The following is a 22,935-nucleotide window of genomic DNA, read 5'->3' as shown; positions in this document are numbered from 1 at the left end:
GACTCCTAGTTCTGCTACCTTCTCACTGTGTGACCTTGGGCAAGATCATCAACTCCCTTGGAAGAGGCAGAGAAAAATGTTGCCTTCCATATTTTTAATTCCCAGGAAGGCAATTATAAATAGAATTTATAAATATGATTTATAATTATAAATTTATAATTATAAATATAAAAAAATGCACACCATCAACCCTGTCTCTCTCTCATTGTGACTGCTTCTCTCTGATGCTCTATTTTAAGGACCAGAGCATCAGTGTCACCTTGTTAAAAGTGCAAATTTTCCTCCCCCTCCCAGACCTACTAAGTCACATTCTGGGGGAGGGCCCAGCAGTCTGGATTCTAACCAGCCCTCCAGTTGATTCTGAGGTCTGAGAGCCGCAGCTCACACCAGGGTCCCTCTACCTGCAGTGGGCTTGCTGGACACGTTGCTGTTCTGGTAAATGGGCTGGGGGGTCTCATTTTGGGGCTGTCCGATCACAGGCGTCATGGAGGGTGTGTTGACGTTGGAGAGGATGCAGCCAGTCACCCGCTGGGGGAAGGGAGAGGTACAAGGTCAGTGGCATTAGCCAAGTAACTTATGAAGAGCATTCCTAGTTATCTTCAACCTCTCATCTGTTCGTCCTTCCCGGGGAGGCAGGTTCTAGACCCAGCTGCGCGGCGTGGCTGCCTGAGGCCGGCAGGAGGCCAGACCACTCGCTCAGTGCTGGGAAGGCATGGCATGCGGTGTTGCGCTGGTACAAGTCTGAGCTCTGCCCCACTCTGGCTGCGTGACCTTGGATAGTTACGGTCTCTTGAACCTCAGCGCAGGAGATTAACACGGACAGGCCCGGTGGCTGCCTTTCTGGGTTGTGGTCTGGCACCTGGCCGCCGATGTTGTAACCTTCCGTGTGACGTGCATTCCTGCCCTCCCTGCCTGCTTCACGGGCCTCACATGAGGTCGTGTCTGCAGAAGGGCTGTGTACGCTTTGGAAAGGTCATATGAACACCAGGCACTATCACCACCTGTCGCCTCTCCAGGCCAGGGATGCCGATGACAAGGCTAAGGCTGAGAGTGGGGCCAGGCGGGCGAGCGGGATGTGTTTGTGTGGCAGGAAGAGGCGGGCGGGGTGCTGGGCACTCTTTTGCCTGCTTGTCAGTGCGGATGCACATTCCAGAGCCAAACGGATATTCTATGTGTATGAACCATTGTGCTGGATTATCTGGCCTGTGCCTTCCCTTGGGGCCGGAGAACTCTTGGAGCTGATAAGGCCACATCCTGCCCGGCTGATCTAGAAACCCACCCCGTTCCCTGCTGTGGGTGGGAGAGCTCCTTACTGGGCAACAGAGAAACAAAGGTTGGGCCTTTCTATCTGTTCAGCTTTCCAGGGGCCGGTGCTTCTGCAGAGTCCCTTTCCAGAAAGACAGTATCTCACCCCCACGCACCCCTCTTTCTGGATTCCTGAGTCCCGCTGCCAGAGAACCCCAAGCTGCAGGGCTACTGTGGCCCTCCTGACCCCCGGAAGGTCTGTCTTCCACACAGAGGGCAGAGAGTGGCTCTGATGCCTTCCAAGCCCCAGAGGACAGGCATTTGTTCTGAGGGGTGACCTGTCCCCTCTGTCATGTTTTTAACACAGGGCGGTCCCAGCAGCATCCAGCCCATCTGGGAGCCCGCCGCGGCCAGCCCAACAGGCTCTTCTCTGCCTGCTTTGAGGGATTCTCTGCCCCGTGGTGGCTGCTGGAGGGGAAGGGCCAGCGTGCCTCCTTTTTCATTATTTCCCCTCCGGAAAAGGAAGCACCACATTCTCGTTTAGTAACTGGTCTGGTAGCTGAGGAAATGCTTCCTCCCGCTGCCTGCAAGGCGGGTCCCAGGGGACTTGCTCTGGGTAGAGAAGAAAAGGGCTGGCTGTGTGCCCCACTCTGCCCTCGTCACCCCTCCGTGGGCTCTCACGTTCGCAGAGGACCTTCCAAGCATGGGCTCGGGTCACCTCTAAGTAAGCCCTGCGTCAGTCTCTCCAACAGGTCTGCCGTCCACGCCAGGAACACCGGCCTGATGGTAGAACAGGAACGATGGGGTGTCCCCCACCGCCATTCTAGGCAGGGGTCCTGGGGACTCACATTCTCTACTGGCCTGTGCCTGTCACTGCAAGGGCTGGGCTCCCGGCTGGGCTGCTCTGGCCCAGACTCCCGCCTCCGGGCATGAGTAATGGAGGGAGGGTTCGGGAAGCCCAGGCATTTGGAAGCAAAACAGTGGGCAGGCTTCATGGCTGACACAGGCAGGGCTCTAGCACATCTGCAGGGTCCCGGATTCCTCCTTTCCATCACGGAGCCCGAGGCTCCCGTGTGATCAGAAGGCACACGGGCCCCCGCTGACCCCTAGCTGATGTGTAGCGTGAGGCATAAACTGACGTGAAGACCCCAAGATCTTAAGGATGTTTGTTACCACAGCGTACCTTATCCTCTCCTGACTGATACAGCAGGACAGGATGGGATGCCTTTTATTACTGCAGTAGTTGAGACCAGCACGGGGAGCTGGTGAGTGCCCCCCAGTGGCAGAGTCCCTTCAAGGGGATCAGAAAAGACTCCGGATGCCTCTGAAGGATTCCGAAGAGGGGAGGAAGGGAGGTGCGCTGTGTCAGTTCCAAGGGGGGACAAACCTAGTAGACGAGGCAACAGCTGGCTAGCGCCCGCCCTCTTCCTCTTCCTCTTCTTCTTGACTTCCTGGCGGGTCAGGAGCCCAGAGAGCTCCACCTCTATTAAAGGTAAGCACAGCTGGCCCAGTTGGTGGAGTGTGGTGCCAACGGCTCCCCAAGGAGTGGCTTCTGACACCCACTGACGCAAACCACAGATGGGCGGACACGCTCCCTGTGTTGGAACAGTGCCGCGGATGGCTCAGCCCTTCCTACCATCGCTGCAGAGACGGACGGGCTGCTGTCAGTCTGGGAAGGGCGCTTTCCCCATGCTCCGGCCAGTGGAGCTGGCTGGTGTGGCTCTTGTTATAACCTGGTCACCGGCTCTTCAGTGGCTACAACCTGGGCATGAGCCATGGACTCCCATCCAGGGGAGACACAAAACAATGGCTGTGTGTCCTCAGGTAGATTGGCTTACCTCTCTGGGCTTCCTTTTTTTTTTTTTTTTTAAGATTTTATTTATTTGACAGACAGAGATCATAAGTACGCAGAGAGAGAGGGGGGTGGGGAGGCAGACTTCCGGCTAAGCAGAGAGCCCAATATGGGGCTTGATTCCAGGACCCTGGGATCATGACCTGAGCCAAAGGCAGAGGCTTTAATCCACTGAGCCACCCAGGTGCCCCTCTGGGCTTCCTTTTGTCCACTCATAGAAAAAGGACCAGAACATCGCCTGCCTTGGAACTCATGAGAGGACCAATGAGAGTGAACAAAGGGACAGCATCTGGCAGGGGTGAAGGGGTCTCGGCCACAGCACCTAGTGCTGGAGTGAGGGGACTGGCAAGCCCAATATAGATGGGGATGGAGCACCCGGATGCTCGTACCCCTGCTCTCCCCCCCATGCTCCTCTGTGCTCCCGCCTTCCCTGGCCAGGTCTCCTTCCCTCCCCACTTTCTGAAGTCTCTCCTCATTCCCACCCTGGATTTGCTGTCAGAAGTCAAAAACCACCCCCCAGTCATATTGAGCAGGGGGGCAAGGTGGGGGGCAGCCTCTGGTCCGACTCCTTAACTGGCTGCTCTCCTTCCTGCTGCTCGGGGCCTGGTCTCCCACCGCTGGCCGAGAAGCCGGAAACCGAACCAGGTCTGTAGGCCAGCAGCACTCTTACCGGGCCTACCTGGTTTTGGGGGCCACCCGCCCCCCTGCCGTGGCCCAGCTCACCTTCATGAGGTCCCGATGGTGCTCCAGCACGCTGCACGTGGTCTGCCAGGTGTCCTGATAGCACTCCCAGGGGTCCACCCTAACAGAACCAGAAAGAGGCTTCCCACGGTTTCCATTCTCACACTCATTCCTCAGTGGTTGTTTCCAGAGCCCGTAGCTCAGGGAGCTCAGCAGACTGGCCCCTGCCACATACTTAGATCCCAAATCAGATCCAACGTGGGCTTGAAACACCTTCCTACACCTCAGTTTCCTCCTCTGTAAAACGGGAGGAGTACGGGGCTTTGGGAAAGTGATGTTTTCTTCCGGTGCTCACTTTTCCCACCTGTAAAAATGACGATGTAACTCTCTTGTGGGGTTATTAGAAGGGCTCGATGCATTTCATAAACAAAGTGCTTAGTACAGAGCCTCGCTCTGATGCTTCCCCACATGGTGGAAATTTTACTCTGGGCCCTCGAGGATTGGGGTAAGGATTCAAAGCCAGGCCCTCATCCTGTGGCGGCTGCAGATACCTGAATTGGGGGATCCGTCCCTGTCTGCCTCCCTGTGCTGCGGGGGGGCCTTGTGGGCATGGGGGGGGTGTGCCAGTCAGACTGAAGGGCACAGCCCCGCCCGCTGGCCAGCCCCTCCTGTAGAGCGGAATGTGAAGCGAGAAGGGAGTTGGCCCAGACCAATGCCATGCTCAGGTCTAATTAGCAACTTAATGAGCTGCTAAACTGGGAGATTTCTCAAACATTTTCTGCCCACCTCCCATCAGGCACACACACCGAAGCTTCCCAGAGGTAAGAGCTCCCGGGCTGAAAACCTTGAGAGTCGGCTTGCGTGGCAGGCCCTCCCCCCACCTCTGACCACCACCCACCTGCCTGCAACAGGCTCCCCCAGGGCCGGGGGCCCCGCCCCTACCTCTAGAGCTACCTGAGCTTCCCTAGTGACCTCAATTCTTGGAATTCTGACCTTGCCCAAGTGCTTGAGCTGTGCAGAGCCAGTAGGAGGTGCTGGGGAAATATTCGTTGAATGAATGAAGCAATTCTTTCAGAATCTTCCAGTCATGTCCAAGCAGGAACAACCTCCTGACCTGTGTCTTCCCCCACGGGTCCCCATTTTCCCCAGGAGATCCCAAGCCACAGTGTTACAAGGCCTCGTTTCTATCCCTAACGTGACTGTGGACAGGCTGTTCACGCTCAAACCCCTTGATTTCTCTGGGCCTGTTTCTCACCAGAGAAAAGACAGCTGTGTCTACCTGTATCTCAGGGGTTTGAGAAAGTCTCTAAGGGACAAGTGTTTCTCACACAGATCACTGCTCATGACCCGCGAAGATCACTTTGTGATTACCGGTGGTGGCTTCCCTTCATGGCTCTCCTTCCTGCCCACCCCATCTCCTCTCCCTCATTGTGAGGTGAGCTTCCCAGCACGTCCCTCCCTTCCCTTCCTAGAAACCTCTAGGTGCTGCTTATTTTTCCGTGGGGGGAAATTACAGTACAAATGGTGTGCCATTATTTTTTTTAAAACACCATTTTCTCATGCAAATTATAACTGTGGGAACTTGGGGGAGCGTCATTAGCATAATTAGTGGAAGCTTGCTTTAATTACACTGCCAGCGCCGCACATAACGGTGTCTGCCATCTTAGGGAGGCCGGTGCCCAGAGTCTGAGGGACAGGCAGTGCGCGCTCGCTGGCAGCCCCTCCGTCCCACGGTCAGCCTGGAGCCCCAGGAAGCTCGAGTTCAGGAATGGGAAATAAGGAAGCCCAGGGCACGTCCCTAAAAGGAAGTTTGAGTTCACAGGAAGTAACTGGGGAGAAAAGTGGAGAGGCATTTCGGATTTCCTGGCCAGGCCTCACCCCAAATCCAATGATGCTCCAGGAATACTCCTGGATCCAAATGTCCCAGAGCAGAGAAACAGTGCAGCTTCCCTCTTGTCTGCTGGGCCCTACCGCCTGGTTATAAAACAAAGCTGGGGCACCTCAGAAGGTTTTCGTAATTATAGCCTGCAGGGGACTAATGCCTCTTCTGGCCTCCCCCACCCTGTGGGATCCAGACGGCTGAGGGGACCCCTCCTCTTCCTCCGCTCACCCCCAGTGAGTCCCAGCACCCCCCAATCCCGCCCCCGGGGCAAGGGCCAGGCCAGCCCTACCTGATCCAGTCGGAGTTCTGCACGGCCAGCTGACACATGATGAGGCGGTGCCGGCTGGACACAAGGCCCTGGGGAGCAACAGAGCCATCAGTGAGAGGCTCCCCGCAGCCTCCCCGGACCCCACCCCAAGCGGGCTTCTTACTCAAGGGCAGCCATCCCTCAGCCGCGCGGGGTAGGAGGGTGTGGCCCCCCGCGTGTGCACCTGTCACGCAGACCCCCTTGAGCGCAGAGGGGAAAGAAAGGGACGGAGGGTGGGATGGGCCACTCATGAGGGGTCAGGAGGTGGGCCTCTCGGAGGAAGCAGCCAACGCTTGCCCAGCACAGAGACGAGACTTAACCCTGCAAACGGGGCTTCGTCTGGAGGCTCGGGCTGCTGGGTGGGCGACTTCCTCGGAGGCTAGTGGGGAAGGAGAGGCGACGGACGTGCGGGGAGGGCTCCTAGCCCTTCCCTTTCGTGGGGCAGGCAGGGAGCCTTAAGGAAAGGAATTCTAAATCAGAGCGTAAGAGGCATGGGCCTTTTCCTCCTGAAATCCGAGAAAGATCCGTAACCCGCCGCCGGTGTGGCATCCGCGCCACGTCCCGCTCGGCCGTCCGGGGGTGTGCGAGCTCCGGCTAATGAGCGCTGCGGGCGCAGCTGTTCCTCCCAGCTGCAGTCCGGCACCCACCCGCTCGGGGCTGACCCTGGTCCAGAGGCCGGAGCAGGACGCCCACTCCCAGGCATGTGTGTTTCCAGGAAGTGTAGCCGAGACGGCCTTGGGGCAGCTGTGTGCCCTAGGAGCCATCCACCGGGTCAGAAAGGGAGGGTAAAGCACAGAGGCAAAGGACCAACCCACCTGTTTTCCGTAGGAGTCGTGGACAGGAGAGACAATCCCACCAATCACAATAAACCTTCCAGTTTTGTGCAGATAATCCCTGGCTCTTTCTAATTAAGAGAAGAAAACCACACGTTATAAAGATTAGGAAAGGTGTGGATTAAAGGTGATCGTTGGAATCAATACGTTCCGCTCTGCAAGGTTTATTGCCTTACAGCTCTCTCGCCACGTACATGGAAAGTGCCAACTTTCCAAGTTACCTCAGTGATTCAGAAGGTTATGGAATGAGATTCTGGCCCCCAAAGCAAAAGGATTTAGAACCAAGGGGATTAATCCAGTTTAAAAGGTCCTCTGCTGGGCAAGTCGGCAGCTTAGAGGGATTTAGAACAAGCGCCTCGCTAGAAGCCATTTGAGGGACAGACTGGAATTTACGCCTATGATCACTTGCAGAAATTCTAAAATGGAGGAGTGACTTAAAAGGAAGAAGAAGCAGCAGCTGCCACCTTCTTATAATATCAAAGGTGGGCTGATTGCCTCGTCTCAGAAGAGAACCACCAAAACAAGTTTAAAGGCCTTCCGCGTAATTAGGGAGAATTAACAGGAAAGCCATCATTATGGTTGATTGAGAGAAGTTCAGTCACAGAAAAGCCTTTTTTCCTTTGGAAGGAATTCGTGAGGCTGCTTTTTCAAATTTACCAGACAAGCCCAATTTCTTTTCCATGAGAAAATTCAGAAAACTAGGAAGGGGAGGAAAATCTTAGTTCTCATTTGAAGAGGGTTCAGTGTCAAACCCAGCAGGGCCAGAGCTTGTACCAGGGAGGAGATGTGGTGTGGATTTATTTCACAGGCGAGGGATTCTGTTCGTGAAGAGAGTCTTGGGGAGCAAACCTGGCTGTGTAGTTTACAAGCAAGTGCCCAGGACTTCCTTGTTCCTCTCTTAAAACTTAAAAATAATTCTCATCACATTTGCCTTTTTTTTTTCTTTCAACGCGAAATCTCTCCATTTCTTATAAAAAAAATAATTAACAGACTTTACTTTTGAGCACGGTTTTGGATTTAAAGAACAATGGAGCAGATAGCACACAGAGCTCTATACATCCAGCCCCCACCTTCCTATCTGCCCCCGCCCCACCGTTTTCCCTATTATGAATATCTTGCATTAGTGTGGTTCATTTGTTACACTTCATGAATCCATACTGACACATTATTATTGATTAACTACAGGCCATAGTTCCCACGAAGAGACACTGTGTTGTATGATCTGTGGGTTTCAGCAAATGTATAATGACATGCAGGCACTGTTGCAGTTGCGTTGTGAACAGTTTCCCTACACTCAGAATCCACTGTGATCCCGCTGTTCATCCCTCTCCCTGGGTGCACAGCTGCCGGTAACCACGGATCTTTCTACCATTTCTCTGGTTTTGCCCTTTCCAAAACACTGAGTGAGTTGGGCTCATACACTACGTGGCTTCTTCACACTAGCTTCTTTCACCTAACAATATGCATTTAAGGTTCCTCTATGCTGTTTCGTGGCTTGGTAACTCAATTTGTAAATTGCCGAAAAATAATTCATTGTCTGGATGTGTCACAAGTTCTTTGTCAATTTGTACTGTTTGTTTATCCATTCACCAATTGAAGGACGTCTTGGTTGCTTCCAGTTTTCACTGATTATGAATCAAACTGATATAACATTCACGTGCAGGTTTTTGCGTGGAGATAGTTTGCAGGTCGGTTGTGTAAACATCTAGGAGTGCAGTGGCTGGATCAGATGGTGAGAGGACATTTTGAAAGATTTTGAAAGAAACGGCCAAATTGGCTTCCAACATGATCGTTCCATTTTGCATTCCCACAAGCAACAAATGAGTGTTCCTGCTGCTCCACATCCTTGCTAGCATGGCGTATTACCAGGTTTTTTGGATTTTAGCCATTCTAATAAGGTGTGTCACCTCTGCTTTTTAATTTTTTATTTATTTTTAAAGATTTTATTTATTTATCTGAGGGCGGGGAGAAAGGGAACACAAGGAGAGGGAGAGGGAGAAGCAGGCTTCCCGCTGGGCAGGGAGCCCGAGGCGGGGCTCCATCCTAGGACCCTGGGATCATAACCTGAGCTGAAGACAGACGCTTAACGACTGAGCCACCCAGGCACCCCTAACCTCTGCTTTTTTAAAGCGTGATATTACTTTACTTGTTCTCAAGAAGTCTTATTTTGAGGCCAAGGACAAATTGAAAACCTTGTTAAAACAAAACAAAACAGGGGCGCCTGGGTGGCTTAGTGGGTTGGGCCTCTGCCTTCGGCTCGGGTCGTGGTCTCGGGGTCCTGGGATCGAGCCCCGCGTCAGGCTCTCTGCTCGGCAGGGAGCTTGCTCCCCCCTCTCTCTGCCAGCCTCTCTGCCTGCTTGTGATCTCTCTCTCTCTGTGTCAAATAAATAAATAAAATTTTTAAAACAAAACGAAACAAAACCCTTTTATTGGGATAAGCTCCATATCACCCCTCTCTTCTCTTGGCCCTTCATACTCCAGTCTTCATTGAGATCATTTACATCTGGCCCTTAGCTGTCACCGAGTCCCTGCTGTAATAAGTCAGAGCTTCCTTCCTCCCCCATTCTCCAAAAAAGTGACCTCTCCTTACTCTGCACACCCAAGCTTTTCACTGGAAGCTCCACTCTACCTCGGTCCAGCCTGCCTGCTCTGTCCAGCAACCCCCTTGACTGCACTTACAGCTCTGCTAGGCCCCTGTGCATCAAGCTCAAGGGGCCTGGCCGGGAAATTGTTTCTGAAAGTGTATGCCTTCACTCCTCTTCTGCACTGAGTTCTTCAAAGCTGGAGATTTTGCTGTAGGAGGTCCCCAACTTACAAGCTAACAGAGATGCACAGTTAACATACATGTGAGAAGCAAGCTCGGTATAAGATGATTGGCATTCAAACAACCTTGACTGGACACATTGCCGTCTGAAACACTGCCGCCTTAAGAAAACAAAGCTGTGATCCACATGTGGTCCAGTCGTCACCCATCCGAACACTTCTTGGGTTCTTAAGAGCCTGCATAGTGACTTGTTAATTGACCAGTGGATGCTTAACACACGCTCACCTAGAAGACTCATGTAGCTATTTCCTCTGCTCTTGTCCTTCTAGAGCGTCCATCTTAGGTCAGAGAGCCACCCACTCCTTCCCTCAGACCACACTCCAGAATCTCCATAGGAAATACATTGCCCCGAAGAACCTCATCACCTTACAAACATGACCCTTTGCTTTTGGCCAATGTGAGGGGCCACTTCTTCCGGCAATGCTCCAAGATTCACTGTCTCACAAAGAGGCAAAATTTTTTTTTAAGATTGTATTTATTTATTTATTTAAAAGAGAGAGCACGAGATGGGGTAAGAGAGGGGCAGAGGGAGAGGGAGAAGCAGACTCCCCTTGAGCAGGGAGCCTGACATGGGGCTTGATCCCAGGTACCGGAGATCATGACCTGAGTCAAAGGCAAACGCCTCACTGACTGAGCCACTCAGGCACTCCTCCACAAGAGGCAATTTCTGAAAGGAATAACCCTAACCCTATACCCTAAGAGAGGATACTTGATCTGAAGTAGTTAAACCCAGAAGAGGTATGATAGTGATGATGTAATCAAATCAGTTCAGTTGTTGAGTACAAAATACCATGGTGGATCCTGGAGGAATAAGAGGATAAAGGTGGCTTTATTAATTATTCCCCAAAGGTTCACAATAATGGAGAAACAGAAAGCCATACTGATGGATCTAATGAGAAGTGAGTTCTACAGCCGTGGCTTTCAGTGTTGCTGGAGTACAAGCCACAGTGAGAAACGCAGTTCATGTCATAACACAGTACACATCTATGTATACGGGTAATTAACTGAAACAAACGTATTACAATCCCCTTAACTACAGCAACGCTCGCTAATAGTTTCCATATATTCTATTCTAGGAATCATAAATTTAAATAAGAACCTGGTCAAAACCTACTATTGGGTGGCAACCTATAGTTTGAACAATGCTGTGCTAACGTTGAAGTGCTAAGGGCAGAGGGGAAAGGGACAGGAGAGATTAATTCTGCCTTTCCGAAGCATGCTCGCCAACTGGTTTAGTCTTACCCACTGGGTTGGTCTGTAGGTCTGGAGGCCTAGTAGGGGTAAGAGTGAGGGAGGGGTACTAGTCACTAAGCAAGTTGGAATCGAACTTCACAGGGCCTGAAAGCCAGGCTGAGGACTATGACCTTTATGCCACAGATCACTGTTTGGTCAACATGTATTCCGTGGACGGCACTGGAATCACCAGGAGGAATTATTAAAATAGATTCCTAGGTCTCAGTCCAGAGTTACTGAGTCAAAATCTCTACATTTTCAGGTAGTGTCTCTGGGTGATTCTTTTCTTCTCTGAAGTTTGAGAACCTTGGACATACATAGACAACACCCATAAAGTTGAGAAGGAGAGACAATACAGAATCATTGAAGGCTATTAACAGGGAAATGACACGATCAGAGCTGGGAAAAAGGAAATCACAGAAGGGGGGGGCGCCTGGGTGGCTCAGTGGGTTAAAGCCTCTGCCTTCGGCTCAGGTCATGATCTCAGGGTCCTGGGATCAAGGGTCCTGGGATCGAGCCCCGCGTCGGGCTCTCTGCTCAGCAGGGAGCCTCCTTCCTCCTCTCTCTCTCTCTGCCTGCCTCTCTGCCTACTTGTGTTCTCTGTCTGTCAAAGGAATAAATAAAATCTTCAAAAAAGAAAACCACAGAAGGGATAGTGAAGGTGGTGAAAAATCCTATCTTAAGTAAGCTAATCATTCCTGGTGGGAAATTTGGGGTCAGGTAATAAAGGATGGAGGAGAGAGATGACCCATCAAAACTTCCCAGAGAATGTCCGGGGACCACAAAATAATAGGATTTCCTTCTCTCTTGAGACAGTTTTGTTTGCTTTGCTTCTGGGGTTTTGCAGTTGGATGTGTCAATGCATGTGTCATCATTATTTCGGACTGTACCTTCATGACGTACGAACAGTACTAGGTTTTATACTCAGTGATTCACTGGTTGCCTCGTTACCCTCTAACTTGAATGTGATGTCCAGCAAGAGAGAACTGGCACCCAGCTAAACAAAAGTGGCCAGGAACAGCTACGATTACTCTCTTCCTTGTTTCCCTTAGAGATTCCAAAGGACTGAAGAGTCAGCCTAATGACATCTAACTCAGCAAGTGCAGTTTTGTGGAAACAACACTGAACTTGGGATCAGAAGACCTCTAGATCTTGGGTAAGTCACTTCATTTCTCTGAGCCTTAAGTTTCCATATCTGTAAAATGCCTTCTTTGCAAGGTTGCTATGAGAATCAAATCAAATTCTGAATATTCAAGTGCATAACACCCACATGGTTTCACTGGGGAATTGTCCTAAACATTTAAAGAAGAATTAAAACTAAAGCCATGGATGGATCTAACGTAAAACACGGTGATTGTAGTTGATAACGGAAATGATTCTAACCCCCACTTCCAGTATGTGTGTGTATGTATGTGTTTCTGTGTCTCTGTGTATCTATTTCCCACACCACAAAGCAATTCTCAGACACTAACAGGTATCCTACAATCCAACGAAAGTCTGACACTACCTACCTAGAGATAGTATCCACTCCCACAGGTTAAGGATTCAGTCCTACAAGACTGCCTCCTCCCCTTCAGTTACCAAATTGCAAGGCCAGGTTGAAACCTATACTTCTGGCCAAATGGCCACCTCCATGGGTTGGATTAATTTGTGACAGCAGCTCACAGATTTCAGGAAGTTCATTTACTCACTAGATTACTGATTTATTACAAAAGATATTAAAGACTACAGATCAACAGCCAGATGAAGAGATACCTAGGGCAGGGACCCAAACAAAGGAGCCTCTGTCTTTGTGGTGTTTGGGGGTTCATGGAGTTTGGGATCCAGAATGAAGTTATGTGGAAGCGTCTGTTTCCCCAAACCAGAAGCTCTCCAAATGTCCTCCTTTTGGGGTTTTTATGAAGGCTTCATTATATTGGCATAATTGATTAACTCATTGGCCGTTGGTGATTGATTCAATCTCCGGCCCTCTCATCTCCCCAGAAATCAGGAGGTGGACTGAAAGTTCCAACTCTCTATTTATAGATGGTTCCCCTGGCCACCAGCCTCCATCCTTAGGTGGTTTCCAAAAGTCACAACATGAACATAAACCTCATTGTGGTGGAGAGGGCTTTGTTATGAATAACAAGACACCCATTTCACCTTTATAGCTCTGAAACATTTTTAGGAACTGAGAAAAAGAGACCAAATATTATAACAAAAGATGTTCTTCTTGCTCTTCTTGCTCAGGGAATTTCACAGGTTTTAGAAGTTGTAGGTCAGGAACTGTGGATGAAGGTCAGAATATATGTTTTTTATAAATCACAATATTGCCATAACATGGTATGTTTGCTAAGAGCGTAGAACTAAAATGTTCTCGCACACAAAGGAAGAAAGACAGAAGAAAGACACATAAGTAAATATGTGAAGTGGCCGATGTGGTTTATGAACTGGATGGGTAGAGTCCTTTCACAATGTACATGTTTATCGAATCGCCGTGACGCACACTTTAAATATCTTATATTTTATATGTCAGTTATACCTCAGTAAAGCTGAAATTTTAAAAAGTGACACAATTCTAGGGTCTCTTGCAGAAAGTAGAAAAAAAAGGAACATTTTCCAATTTATTTCATGGAGCCAGTATCACCCTGATATGAAAACCAGGCAAAGAGACTAGAAAATATGCAAAAACCTTTAGCAAAATATTAGCAAATAGAATCCAGCTACACATAGAAAGAATAATATACCATGACCAATGGGCATGTATTCCAAGGATCCAAGACTGTTTCAATATCTGAAAAATCATTTAATGTGATCCCCCATATTAATAATCTGAAGAAGAAAAGGCACATGATTCTATCAATGGATGCAGAGAAAGCAGATGACAGAATTCTACATTGATTCATGATAAAAACTCCAAAAACTAGGAGTAGAAGGGAACTTCCTCAACATAAGGGACATCCTTAAAAGCCTATAGCAAATATCACAGTTAATGGCAAAAGACAGAATGCTTTCTCCCTGAGATCAGGAACAACACAAGGCCATCTGCCCTCACCACTGCTATCGAATATGGCACTTGAAGTTTTAGCTAGCTCATAAGGCAAGAAAAAGTAAAGGCATAGAGATCAAAAAGATTAAAAAGAAAAACTATCTCTATTTGTATAAAAGTCTACTTAGAAATCCCTAGGAATCTACAAGGGAATTCCTAGTATTATTAAGTGGGTTCAGGGGGTGCCTGGGTGGCTCTTGGTTTCAGCTCAGGTCATGATTTCATGGGTCATGATCTCACGGGTGGTGAAATTGAGACCGTGTGTGTGGGGGTGGGGGGGGTCTGTGTTCAGTGGGGAGTTTGCTTGAAGATTCTCTCTCTCTGCCTCTTTCCCCATTCTCTCTCTCTCTTTCTCAAATAAATAAATACTTTAGAAAATGAGTTAAGTAAAATCATAAGATCAACGAAAAAAAATTAATTGTATTTTTAAAAAAGATGTTATTTATATATTTGAGACAGAGAGAGAGCACTAGCAGGGGGGAGAGGGAGAGGGAGAAGCAGACTACCCACTGGGGAGGGAGCCTGGTGTGGGACTCCATCTCAGTACCCCAAGATTAGGACTTGAGCCGACACCTAAGGCAGACACTTAACTGACCGAGCCACCCAGGCGCCCCTTATTAATTGTATTTTTATGTGCTAGCAACAAACATGTGGAAACTGAAATTAGACCACTTATAATGACTCAGAAAAAATGAAATATTTAGGTATAAATATAATAAAACATATACAAAATTTGTATGTTAAAAACTACAACATGCTGATAAAAAGAAATCAAGGAAGATGTAAATAAATGTAGAAACACACCATGTTTATGAATTAGAAGACATAACATAGAAGATATTAATGATCTCCAAACCAATAAATAAATTTAATGCACTTCCTACCAAAATTCCAGCAAGACATTTTTGGTGTAAATAAAGACAAACTGGGCACCTGGGTGGCTCAGTTTGTTAAGCGACTGCCTTTGGCTCAGGTCATGATCCTGGAGTCCCAGGATCAAGTCCCGGCATCGCACTCCCTGCTCAACAGGGAGTCTGCTTCTCCCTCTCACCCTCCCCCTTCTCATGCTCTCTCTCTCTCTCTCTCTCAAACAAATAAATAAAAATTAAAAAAAAATACAGACAAACTAATTCTAAAATTTATACAGAAGGAACCAGAATGGTTAAAACCTTTTATAAAAAATAAGAAAGTGGGAAAAAAGAAAATAGGGAAATCAACCTATCCAAATTTCAAGTCTTTTTATATAGCTATAGTAATCAAGACTGTGAAGTATTGGCAGAGAGGCAGACACATAAATCAATGAAACAGAATAGAGCCTAGAAATAGCCCCACATACAAATGGCCAACTGCATTTTGACAAAGGTGCAAAAAAAATTCAATAAAGGAAGGATAGTCTTTTCAACAAATGGCACTGGAGCAATTGGATGGCCATAGACAAAAATAAACAGCAATAAAAAATCTAAATCAGGGGCGCCTGGCTGGTTCAGTGGGTTAAGCCTCTGCCTTCGGCTCAGGTCATGATCGCAGGGTCCTGGGATCCAGTCCCGCACTGGGCTCTCTGCTCAGCGGGGAGCCTGCTTCCCTCTCTCTGTCCACCTCTCTGCCTACTTGTGATTTCTCTCTCTGTGTGTCAAATAAATAAATAAAATCTTAAAAAAAAAACAACCCTAAATCTCTTATCCCATAGAAAATTAATTCAAAACGGATCATAGCTTTAACTTATGTAAAATATGAACTTTCAGATGAAACTATGGTGGAAAATTGGGCACAGGGCTTGGTGAAGACTGCGATATGACACTAAAAACATGATGCACAAAAGAAAAAAACCCAATAAACAGGACTTTCACAAAAACTTTTGAAAGACCCTGTTAAGCCCATGAAAAAACGAATTATGGATGGGGTGAAAATATCTGCGATCCACATATCTGAGGCCTCATATCTGAATATAAAAAAGACCCTCAAAGCTCAATGGTAAAACAAAATAAAACAAAACAAAAAGAACAAAACCCCTAAAGATCCAATTAGAAAATGGGCAAAAGACATGAGGAGACATGTCACCAAAGAGGACAAACAAAGATGGCAAACAAGCATAGGAAATGATGTTCAATAGTACTAAGCATCAGGGAAATGTAAATTAAGACCATGAATACACCAATCAGAATGACCAAAAGAAAAAATAATGACGACACCAATAGCTGACAAGGGTATGGAGAAACCAGATTCCTTCTACACGGCTGGTGGGAATGTCAGACAGCAAGCGACCCTGAAAAAGAATTTGGCAGTTTCTTTAAAAAATTAAACATAGGGGCGCCTGGGTGGCTCAGTGGGTTAAAGCCTCTGCCTTCGGCTAGGGTCATGATCTCGGGGCAGGGGTCCTGGGATCGAGCCCCGTGTCGGGTTCTCTGCTCTGCGGGGAGCCTGCTTCCTCCTCTCTCTCTGCCTGCCTCTCTGCCTGCTTGTGATCTCTGTCAAATAAATAAATAAAATCTTTAAAAAAATAAAATAAAATATTTTTTAAAAAACCAACTAAACATAGGCTTTATCATATCACCCAGCAATGGTACTCCAGGGTGTTTTTCCAAGAGAAATAAAGACATGTCTGCATAAAAACCTGTACATGATTACTCATATCCGCTTCATTTGTAGTATCCAAATGCAGGAAATAAATGAAACGTCCTGCTTTAAGCAAATTGTTAGACAAACAGTAGTATATCCCTACCCTGGGATACTGCTACTTAGCAATAAAAAGGAACAAACTAACAATTCATGCAACAATTAAGATGATCTCCAGACCATCATGCCCCCTGTGTGAAAACCAATCTCAAAAGGTTGAATACTATATGATTCCATTCACATAACCTTCTCAGCAATGATATAGATTAGTGATGGCCAAGTGTTAGGGATGGGGTGAGGACAGGGCAGGGAGGTGGTGTGACTCTCAAGATATAGGGCTCCAGGGAGAGCCTTGTGGTGAGAGACTAGTTCTGTAGCTTCATTGTGCTGGTTATGTGAATCCACACGTGTGATACATTGGCATATAACTATATATCCACTTTATACCAATGTCGATTTCCTCACTTCCATATTGTACTGTCGATACATAAAACGTAACCAATAGGGGAAACTGGGTTAAGTTTGGCACAGGGGAACCCTCTGTACTATCTTCCCAACTTCCTATAAATCTATCATTATTTCAAAATGCAACATTTTTTAAAAGCTTACAGTGAACTACAGGACACTGTACATTGTAAGGTGGCAGTGTGTATATCCAGGCAAATGACAAGCAAACTCGTGGGGCTGGATGCTTCTGGAATGTCTGGAATCTCTGCTCATCCTTTCCCATTTTTGTTGCTGTCTGGAGTCCAAGATTTGGGGTTGTGATGGCTTGGGGGGGACTGTCCGAAGCAGTGTTTCTCAAACTTTGATGTGCCCCTGAGTCCTCTGGGGATCTTGTTAGAGGCAGATGCTGATTTCTGTGGTCTGGGTGGGGTCTGAGATCAGGTCTGGGATTAGGGTGAGTTGAGAGGGGTAGGATCGTTCAAGTGTAGGGTCAGATCCTGTCTTCATTTCAAATCATTTTATTTTGTTCATCATAGATTTTTTGCATTAATTTTGCTTTAAAAAATGTTATTTGTCTCCATTACTGAGTTCTGGGGTGTTCCCTGAAATTTTGCACCCAAGGGAACTATCCCCTTTGGCCTCACACTACTCCCAGCCCCGCCCGAGAGTCAGCATTTCTGAACAGCTCCCAAATGAGACCAGTGCTGCTGGTCTGTAGACTCTATTTTGAATAGCAAGGGACTAAAGACAGGTGGGGCAGCCCCTGCAACATTAGGGTACCCACAAAAGAAGCTCTCTTCCCTCCCCAACTCCACCACCACCTCCACTTAGCATGATGAGGGCATTTCTGGACACTGGCAGGTAGTTCGCTGGCAGAGCTTGGCTAGGGCCCTGGAATTTAATTTCATGCCAGGCTTCCCAAGATGTGATCTATTTTTGTCCCTCAGCTCTGCCCCAGGAACAGAGCCAAATCCCTCTAATATTTTCTACTCAGGTCCAACCCTCCCTCCATCTGGTCTACCTTCCTTGCTCCCTTACGCACAGAGGAGGAGCCCAAGGCCACTGGTGGCATTGCCGTGTCTTGCCCTAACACCCTGAGGACCCACCATGTCTCCCAACTCATTCCAGGCCACTTTGTACCAGGTAAATCTCTGCTCCTGACAGCCTGTGATAGACATCCCCCCAGCCAAGGACGGACACAACCCAGATGATCTGTCCATTAATAATAATTCAGGAGACAGACATGTCTCGTCTGCCTCCTGGCCACTCAGTGAAACCAGCTGATGTGTGTAATCTACTCTCCTCTTCCAGAGAGTTAATGGAGGAAACACTGTGGTCAGGGCATCGATACTAACTCAATTTTTCCTTTTCAGCTGCAATTAGAAATGACCCTTTCTCAGTTGTATTCACAGCTGGAGCTGCCTGAGTTTTTCCTCATTTGTGCATTTCACAAAGGTGATCTCGATTTGTAAACATTCTAAATTTTAGAATGCTTATTGGATACTAAAGGAAGGAACCAAGCAGAGTTATTCCTGCCCAGGGCTTGAAAATGGTTCTTCTTTTACAGGAACCATCCCTGTGGCCTACCATACTTAACCCTGGGCATTCCTTAACAAAAATTTAGTGAGTATTTATTGAGTTTAAGGCTCTGTGCCAGGTGCTGTGGGGCACATAGAGAAGTTAGACACAGTCCCCACTTCCAAGGATCTTGGGGTTTTGATACAGGACACAGGGAGCTCTGCTTAGATAACAGGTAAAAGCTGAACCAGCAGCACCAGTGAGGGCTATAGGACTTCAGGGGGAGGGAGTGATCCCAGTGGGTGGCCTGGGAAGCTTTCCTAGAACTTGCGAGACTTGAGCTGCATCCTGACAGCAGAGAAGAGGAAGGTGTGTTAACGGGGTCTTTTTATGTTTCTGTTTTCTGAGGCTCTGACATCTGGGGCCTTGCTGATCCTGGAGGGGCCAGCCCTCCCAGAGTTAGCCAGTGTCTAGAGACAGGAAACAGCTCACCCTAGAGCACGCCTTTCAAATGCAAACTAACCAATTCAGAGCCCGTACCCCCAACAACCTCCTCTGGGCGGCTCTCAGGCTCAGGGCTATTACATACCTGCCCTCATCACCCCAGGGCCAGATACCAGACACCTAAATACCAGACACCTAGGGACAGCTTCTATGTCACAGAGCCACCGAAATTAATCAAATTAGCCAATCAAAAGCCTGATGACTCTTCCTCCACTTCTTCCCTGCAGTAACTACAATAAAGCTTCTGGCCCCTGTTTCCGGACTCCCTCACCCTCCCGACTGGTGCTTCCCCATGTGGTCCCCCTGTAGCATGGACTGTCCTCTCCTGGGATCTGTGAGTATCACTATCTTTTCAGGGACGCTCGTCTCCCGATCTGTTGGCTTTGCCACACCCAAATAACAGTAAAGCCCATATTTTAAAATAGAAGGAAGATGGGGCCCCTGGCTGTCTAGTCAGCAAGTGTCTCCCTTCAGCTCAGGCATGATCCCAGGGGATCCTGGGACTGAGCCCAATGTCAGGCTCCCTGCTCAGCAGGGAAGCCTGCTTCTCCCTCTCCCCACTGCTCATGCTCTCTCTCTCTCTCCCATCCCTCTCAAATAAATAAAATCTTAAAAAAAACAACAACCCAAAAAACAAAAAACAGAAGGAAGACACCCATTCTAGGGGATGGGAGCAGATGGACTGTCAGGCATGGAGCCTCCAGGCTCCACCGAGCTCTATGGCTTGGCTTTCTTTGCTTGAAAAGCAATGATACCATTTCCATGCCTTGTCACGAAGCGTGTCTCACCCTCCTGCCCATGACTGGAGCACCTTCCTGGATCTCCTCCTACTCCCAGACCTTCCAGTCCCGATGTGTTTGGGAAGCAGGGAGCTGGGTGATCATGTTCCCCTTGGTCGGTGAAACAGTCAATCATACCAGGTCCTCTCTCTCTGAGATGTCCGGCCTAAGCCATGAGTGTTCAAGTGAGCAGCCCACTTGAATCTGAAGCAAGTATGAAAAGGAGTACGGTCCCTGACCTTGATCCATCAGTGAGACCATGGGAGCCCACTGGGCCATCCTGGGTCACCACTAGCAGAGTGGGCTGCCAGCCCCCTATAGTAAGTTCAGGCTGGTTATGGACTTAGTGTCCATGGGGAGCAAGTGGCTTAGCCCTTCCCAGGCCAGCCCTGTCCCCAGCCAGCCATCTGCGAACGCTCGCCATCATACCTCAGCAGAACTGGCCGGCGGGATGCACGTTGGCCAGCGCAATGGCCTCTCCGCTCCTTCACACCCAGGACTCTTAACTATAAGAGCAGTAGTAAAATATGGAACCTCTTGGGATTATGAGAGCACAGCTTTTGTTCTTCGCCTGCTTCCTCCTGGTTCTCTGGCTCAGAAAGGCTACCTTTCCTAAGGTGATGATAGGGTGCCCCAATCTGGCGTGTTCTGCCCGGTCTCTATGGCCACGGGCTGATCAGAAGAAGATGTGGGCGGGGTGTGGATGCATGCGGGGGTCAGACCGAGGCCCCTGACCAGACTCAGGTGCAGAGCAGCCCTGCAAACCCCAAGAAGCTCCCCTGGACACAGAGAATCCAGTTCTCTCGACCATCTGTCTGCTCCCACCATCTGCCCCCGACCACGAGGCACGCACCTCGGGCTGTCTTCACTCACCAGGGAAGGCGGTGCTTCCCAGAATCCCTCACCTGCTGGGATTTCTGCTAGTCCTGGATTTTCATCCATTTGTCTGGCTTTTGCAGCCACTTGGACTTGCAAACCTGAACCCTGTCAGGGAGTCCTGTCAGGGAGTCATGCAGTGTAGCACAGTTCCTCCCTCATCCCTGCTTATCCTATTTGCTCCACGACCTCTAGCTGGGAGACCGGGTGTCCCTCTGCCTTCCCTGCTAGGAGATGATTTACGACCATCAGTTCCACAAGCGTCACTTCGGACAGATCGTGCCGGGGTGAACCTCTCACGTGTCCCGGCTGCTCCGTGCCACCTCCGAAGTCTGGCCTCTTCATCTGAATCCTCTCCACTGGAAAAGCTCCCTAGATCCCCGTCCCTCACTCTTTCCAAACCACGCTTCTTGGAATTCACCTGTTATTGAAAACTATTTTTTTCTATTTATTTCTCCAGAAATAGAAAGCTAAATATATATATGTAAAAATACGGCATGAACTGGTTTCCCCCTTCACTGAGACTCATGAACACATGGGAGAATTATTTTACAAACCCTCAGCCTGAAATACTAAATATAACTGGGTGGGGGGTGGAGAGGGTGGTGGAAAGAGGGGAAAGTGTGGGGGAAGGTATAAAGAGAAAAGAGCACACATGATGTAAAAAAAAAAAAAAAAAAAAAAACAACACCACCGTGGCTTCCCATTAGTGATGAATCTGTCATTCGCATGGAATCAGGCTCTAATTTTAACCACATGTCTGTGATTTCACATTGGATGAACCATTAACCTTTTTGAATACAAGTTCACCATACAGACTTCTTATTTAGGGGTAATTCAGCCTCTGAAGTAGAGTTAATCCAGGAAATCACTTTGTCTTTATCTAGTAAAACAAGTGGAAAACATCAGGCAGAGATTCTCCCTTTTGGAAAGATGCGGTCCCGCTGAGGTTCTCGTGCAGGGAGCACCTGGAAAGGAATGGGACTGCTTAAAGGTTAAAGGTGTTGCTTTCCCCCTAGGAATGTGATTGGGAAAACACTGTTCCCCTTCCAGCTTTCTTGCCTGTGCTCATCTTCTCTCTCTACTTTCCCATGAATCAGTAGAAATATCTTCCTGGATCAAGGGTGCCCCGGCTGGGGGCAATCAACTCTCCAGGCTTGCCTAGAACTTTCCTACTTTCAACACGGAAGTTTCCACAACCTGGTAGGGCTCACGTAGTTCCCCTTAAACTGAGATGATGGGTGCGGTGTGAGGAAAGACAGCCTTCCAAAGAAGTTCACGTCCTAATCCCTGAACCTGGAAATACGTCACCTGAACACGGCAAGAAGGACTTTGCAGGCGTGACTTAGATTCAAGTCCTCATCTCAAGATGAGGAGATGATCCTGGATGTTCCAGGTGGGTCCGATGTGATTACAGAGAGAGGGTCAGACTCAGAGAAGATGTGACAATGGAAGCAGAGAGCAGTGACAGGTTTGAAGATGGAGGAAGGGACCACGAGACAAGGAAGGTACCTGTCCTCTAGGAAGCCGGGAGAGGAAAGGAAGCAGATCTCCCCTAGAGCTTCTAGGAGGAACTATAAGATATTAGTTTAGGACTTGATAATAAATGTGTATTGCTTTGAACCAGTAAGTTTGTGGTAACTGATTGCAGCGGCAGCAGGAAGCTAATACCGTGGTCACCCTACCCGTCGCTTGAATCAGCCTTGGCCCAGGGAACCTGTGAGTCACGGTTCTGTGTGCACTGAACCAAAGAAGAGGTATCAACTCCTACAGAAGTGGAGAGAGGAAATAGGCTCAAAGAAAACGTATCATACATTGGACTCGTTCACCGTCGAAGAAAGGACATCGTTTTAAAGTCATTTTGTCGGTATTTTAGAATTTTCTCTTTGAAGAGACCTATAAGTAAAGAAATGTAAGATAACCTAGGAACTACCAAAATCAAGTCTTTGAAATTCCTGAAATTAAGTCAGAGAGCCCACCTCATTGGCCATAGAGCATAAGCTTATAGACCCTAGGTTCAAATCCTGCGCCAGGCATGACTAGCTGGGTGACCTTGGGTTAGTTACCCAACTGCTCTGGCTGCGGACACATCTTTAAACTAGAGATAATATGATCCAACTCACAGGGTTGTGAAGTAACAGGTGTGAAAAGCAGCGTAACATCAGCACCCAGGAGACACTGGCCATGCTTCTCTTTCTCGGGGAAGTTCAACAATTCCTTTGGGGAGGAAAGTTATGCGATAATGGAAAATATATATATATATATATTGGTCTCTGCCCCTGGTTCCTGGCACAGAGCTCCTAAGACCCTTGT

At 48.4% G+C, this 22,935-nt stretch overlaps 1 protein-coding gene and 1 long non-coding RNA gene across 2 annotated transcripts in view; one reads left to right on the top strand and one right to left on the bottom strand.

Annotated features, from left to right (window-relative positions):
• Positions 1–22,935, bottom strand: part of NMNAT2 (nicotinamide nucleotide adenylyltransferase 2) — a 145,455-nt gene that overhangs the window by 23,348 nt on the left and 99,172 nt on the right. The window contains exons 2-5 of the mRNA XM_080825020.1: positions 6,783–6,871; positions 5,950–6,017; positions 3,821–3,899; positions 402–528 (exon numbers count right to left, since the gene is read on the bottom strand). Coding sequence (XP_080681146.1) covers positions 402–528; positions 3,821–3,899; positions 5,950–6,017; positions 6,783–6,871 — 363 coding nt within the window. The remainder of the gene's footprint in view (positions 1–401; positions 529–3,820; positions 3,900–5,949; positions 6,018–6,782; positions 6,872–22,935) is intronic.
• On the top strand, positions 329–21,284 carry LOC308356202. Its single transcript, XR_013968057.1, has 4 exons — positions 329–435; positions 11,910–12,013; positions 19,195–19,301; positions 20,818–21,284. It is a non-coding gene; the product is annotated as an uncharacterized lncRNA (long non-coding RNA).

This window comes from Martes martes, assembly GCF_963455335.1.
Source record: "Martes martes genome assembly, chromosome: 15".
In the NCBI taxonomy this organism is placed as follows: Eukaryota; Metazoa; Chordata; class Mammalia; order Carnivora; family Mustelidae; genus Martes; species Martes martes.
Note: the sequence above shows the minus strand (reverse complement) of the source record. Positions and strands in the feature narration are given on the sequence as shown.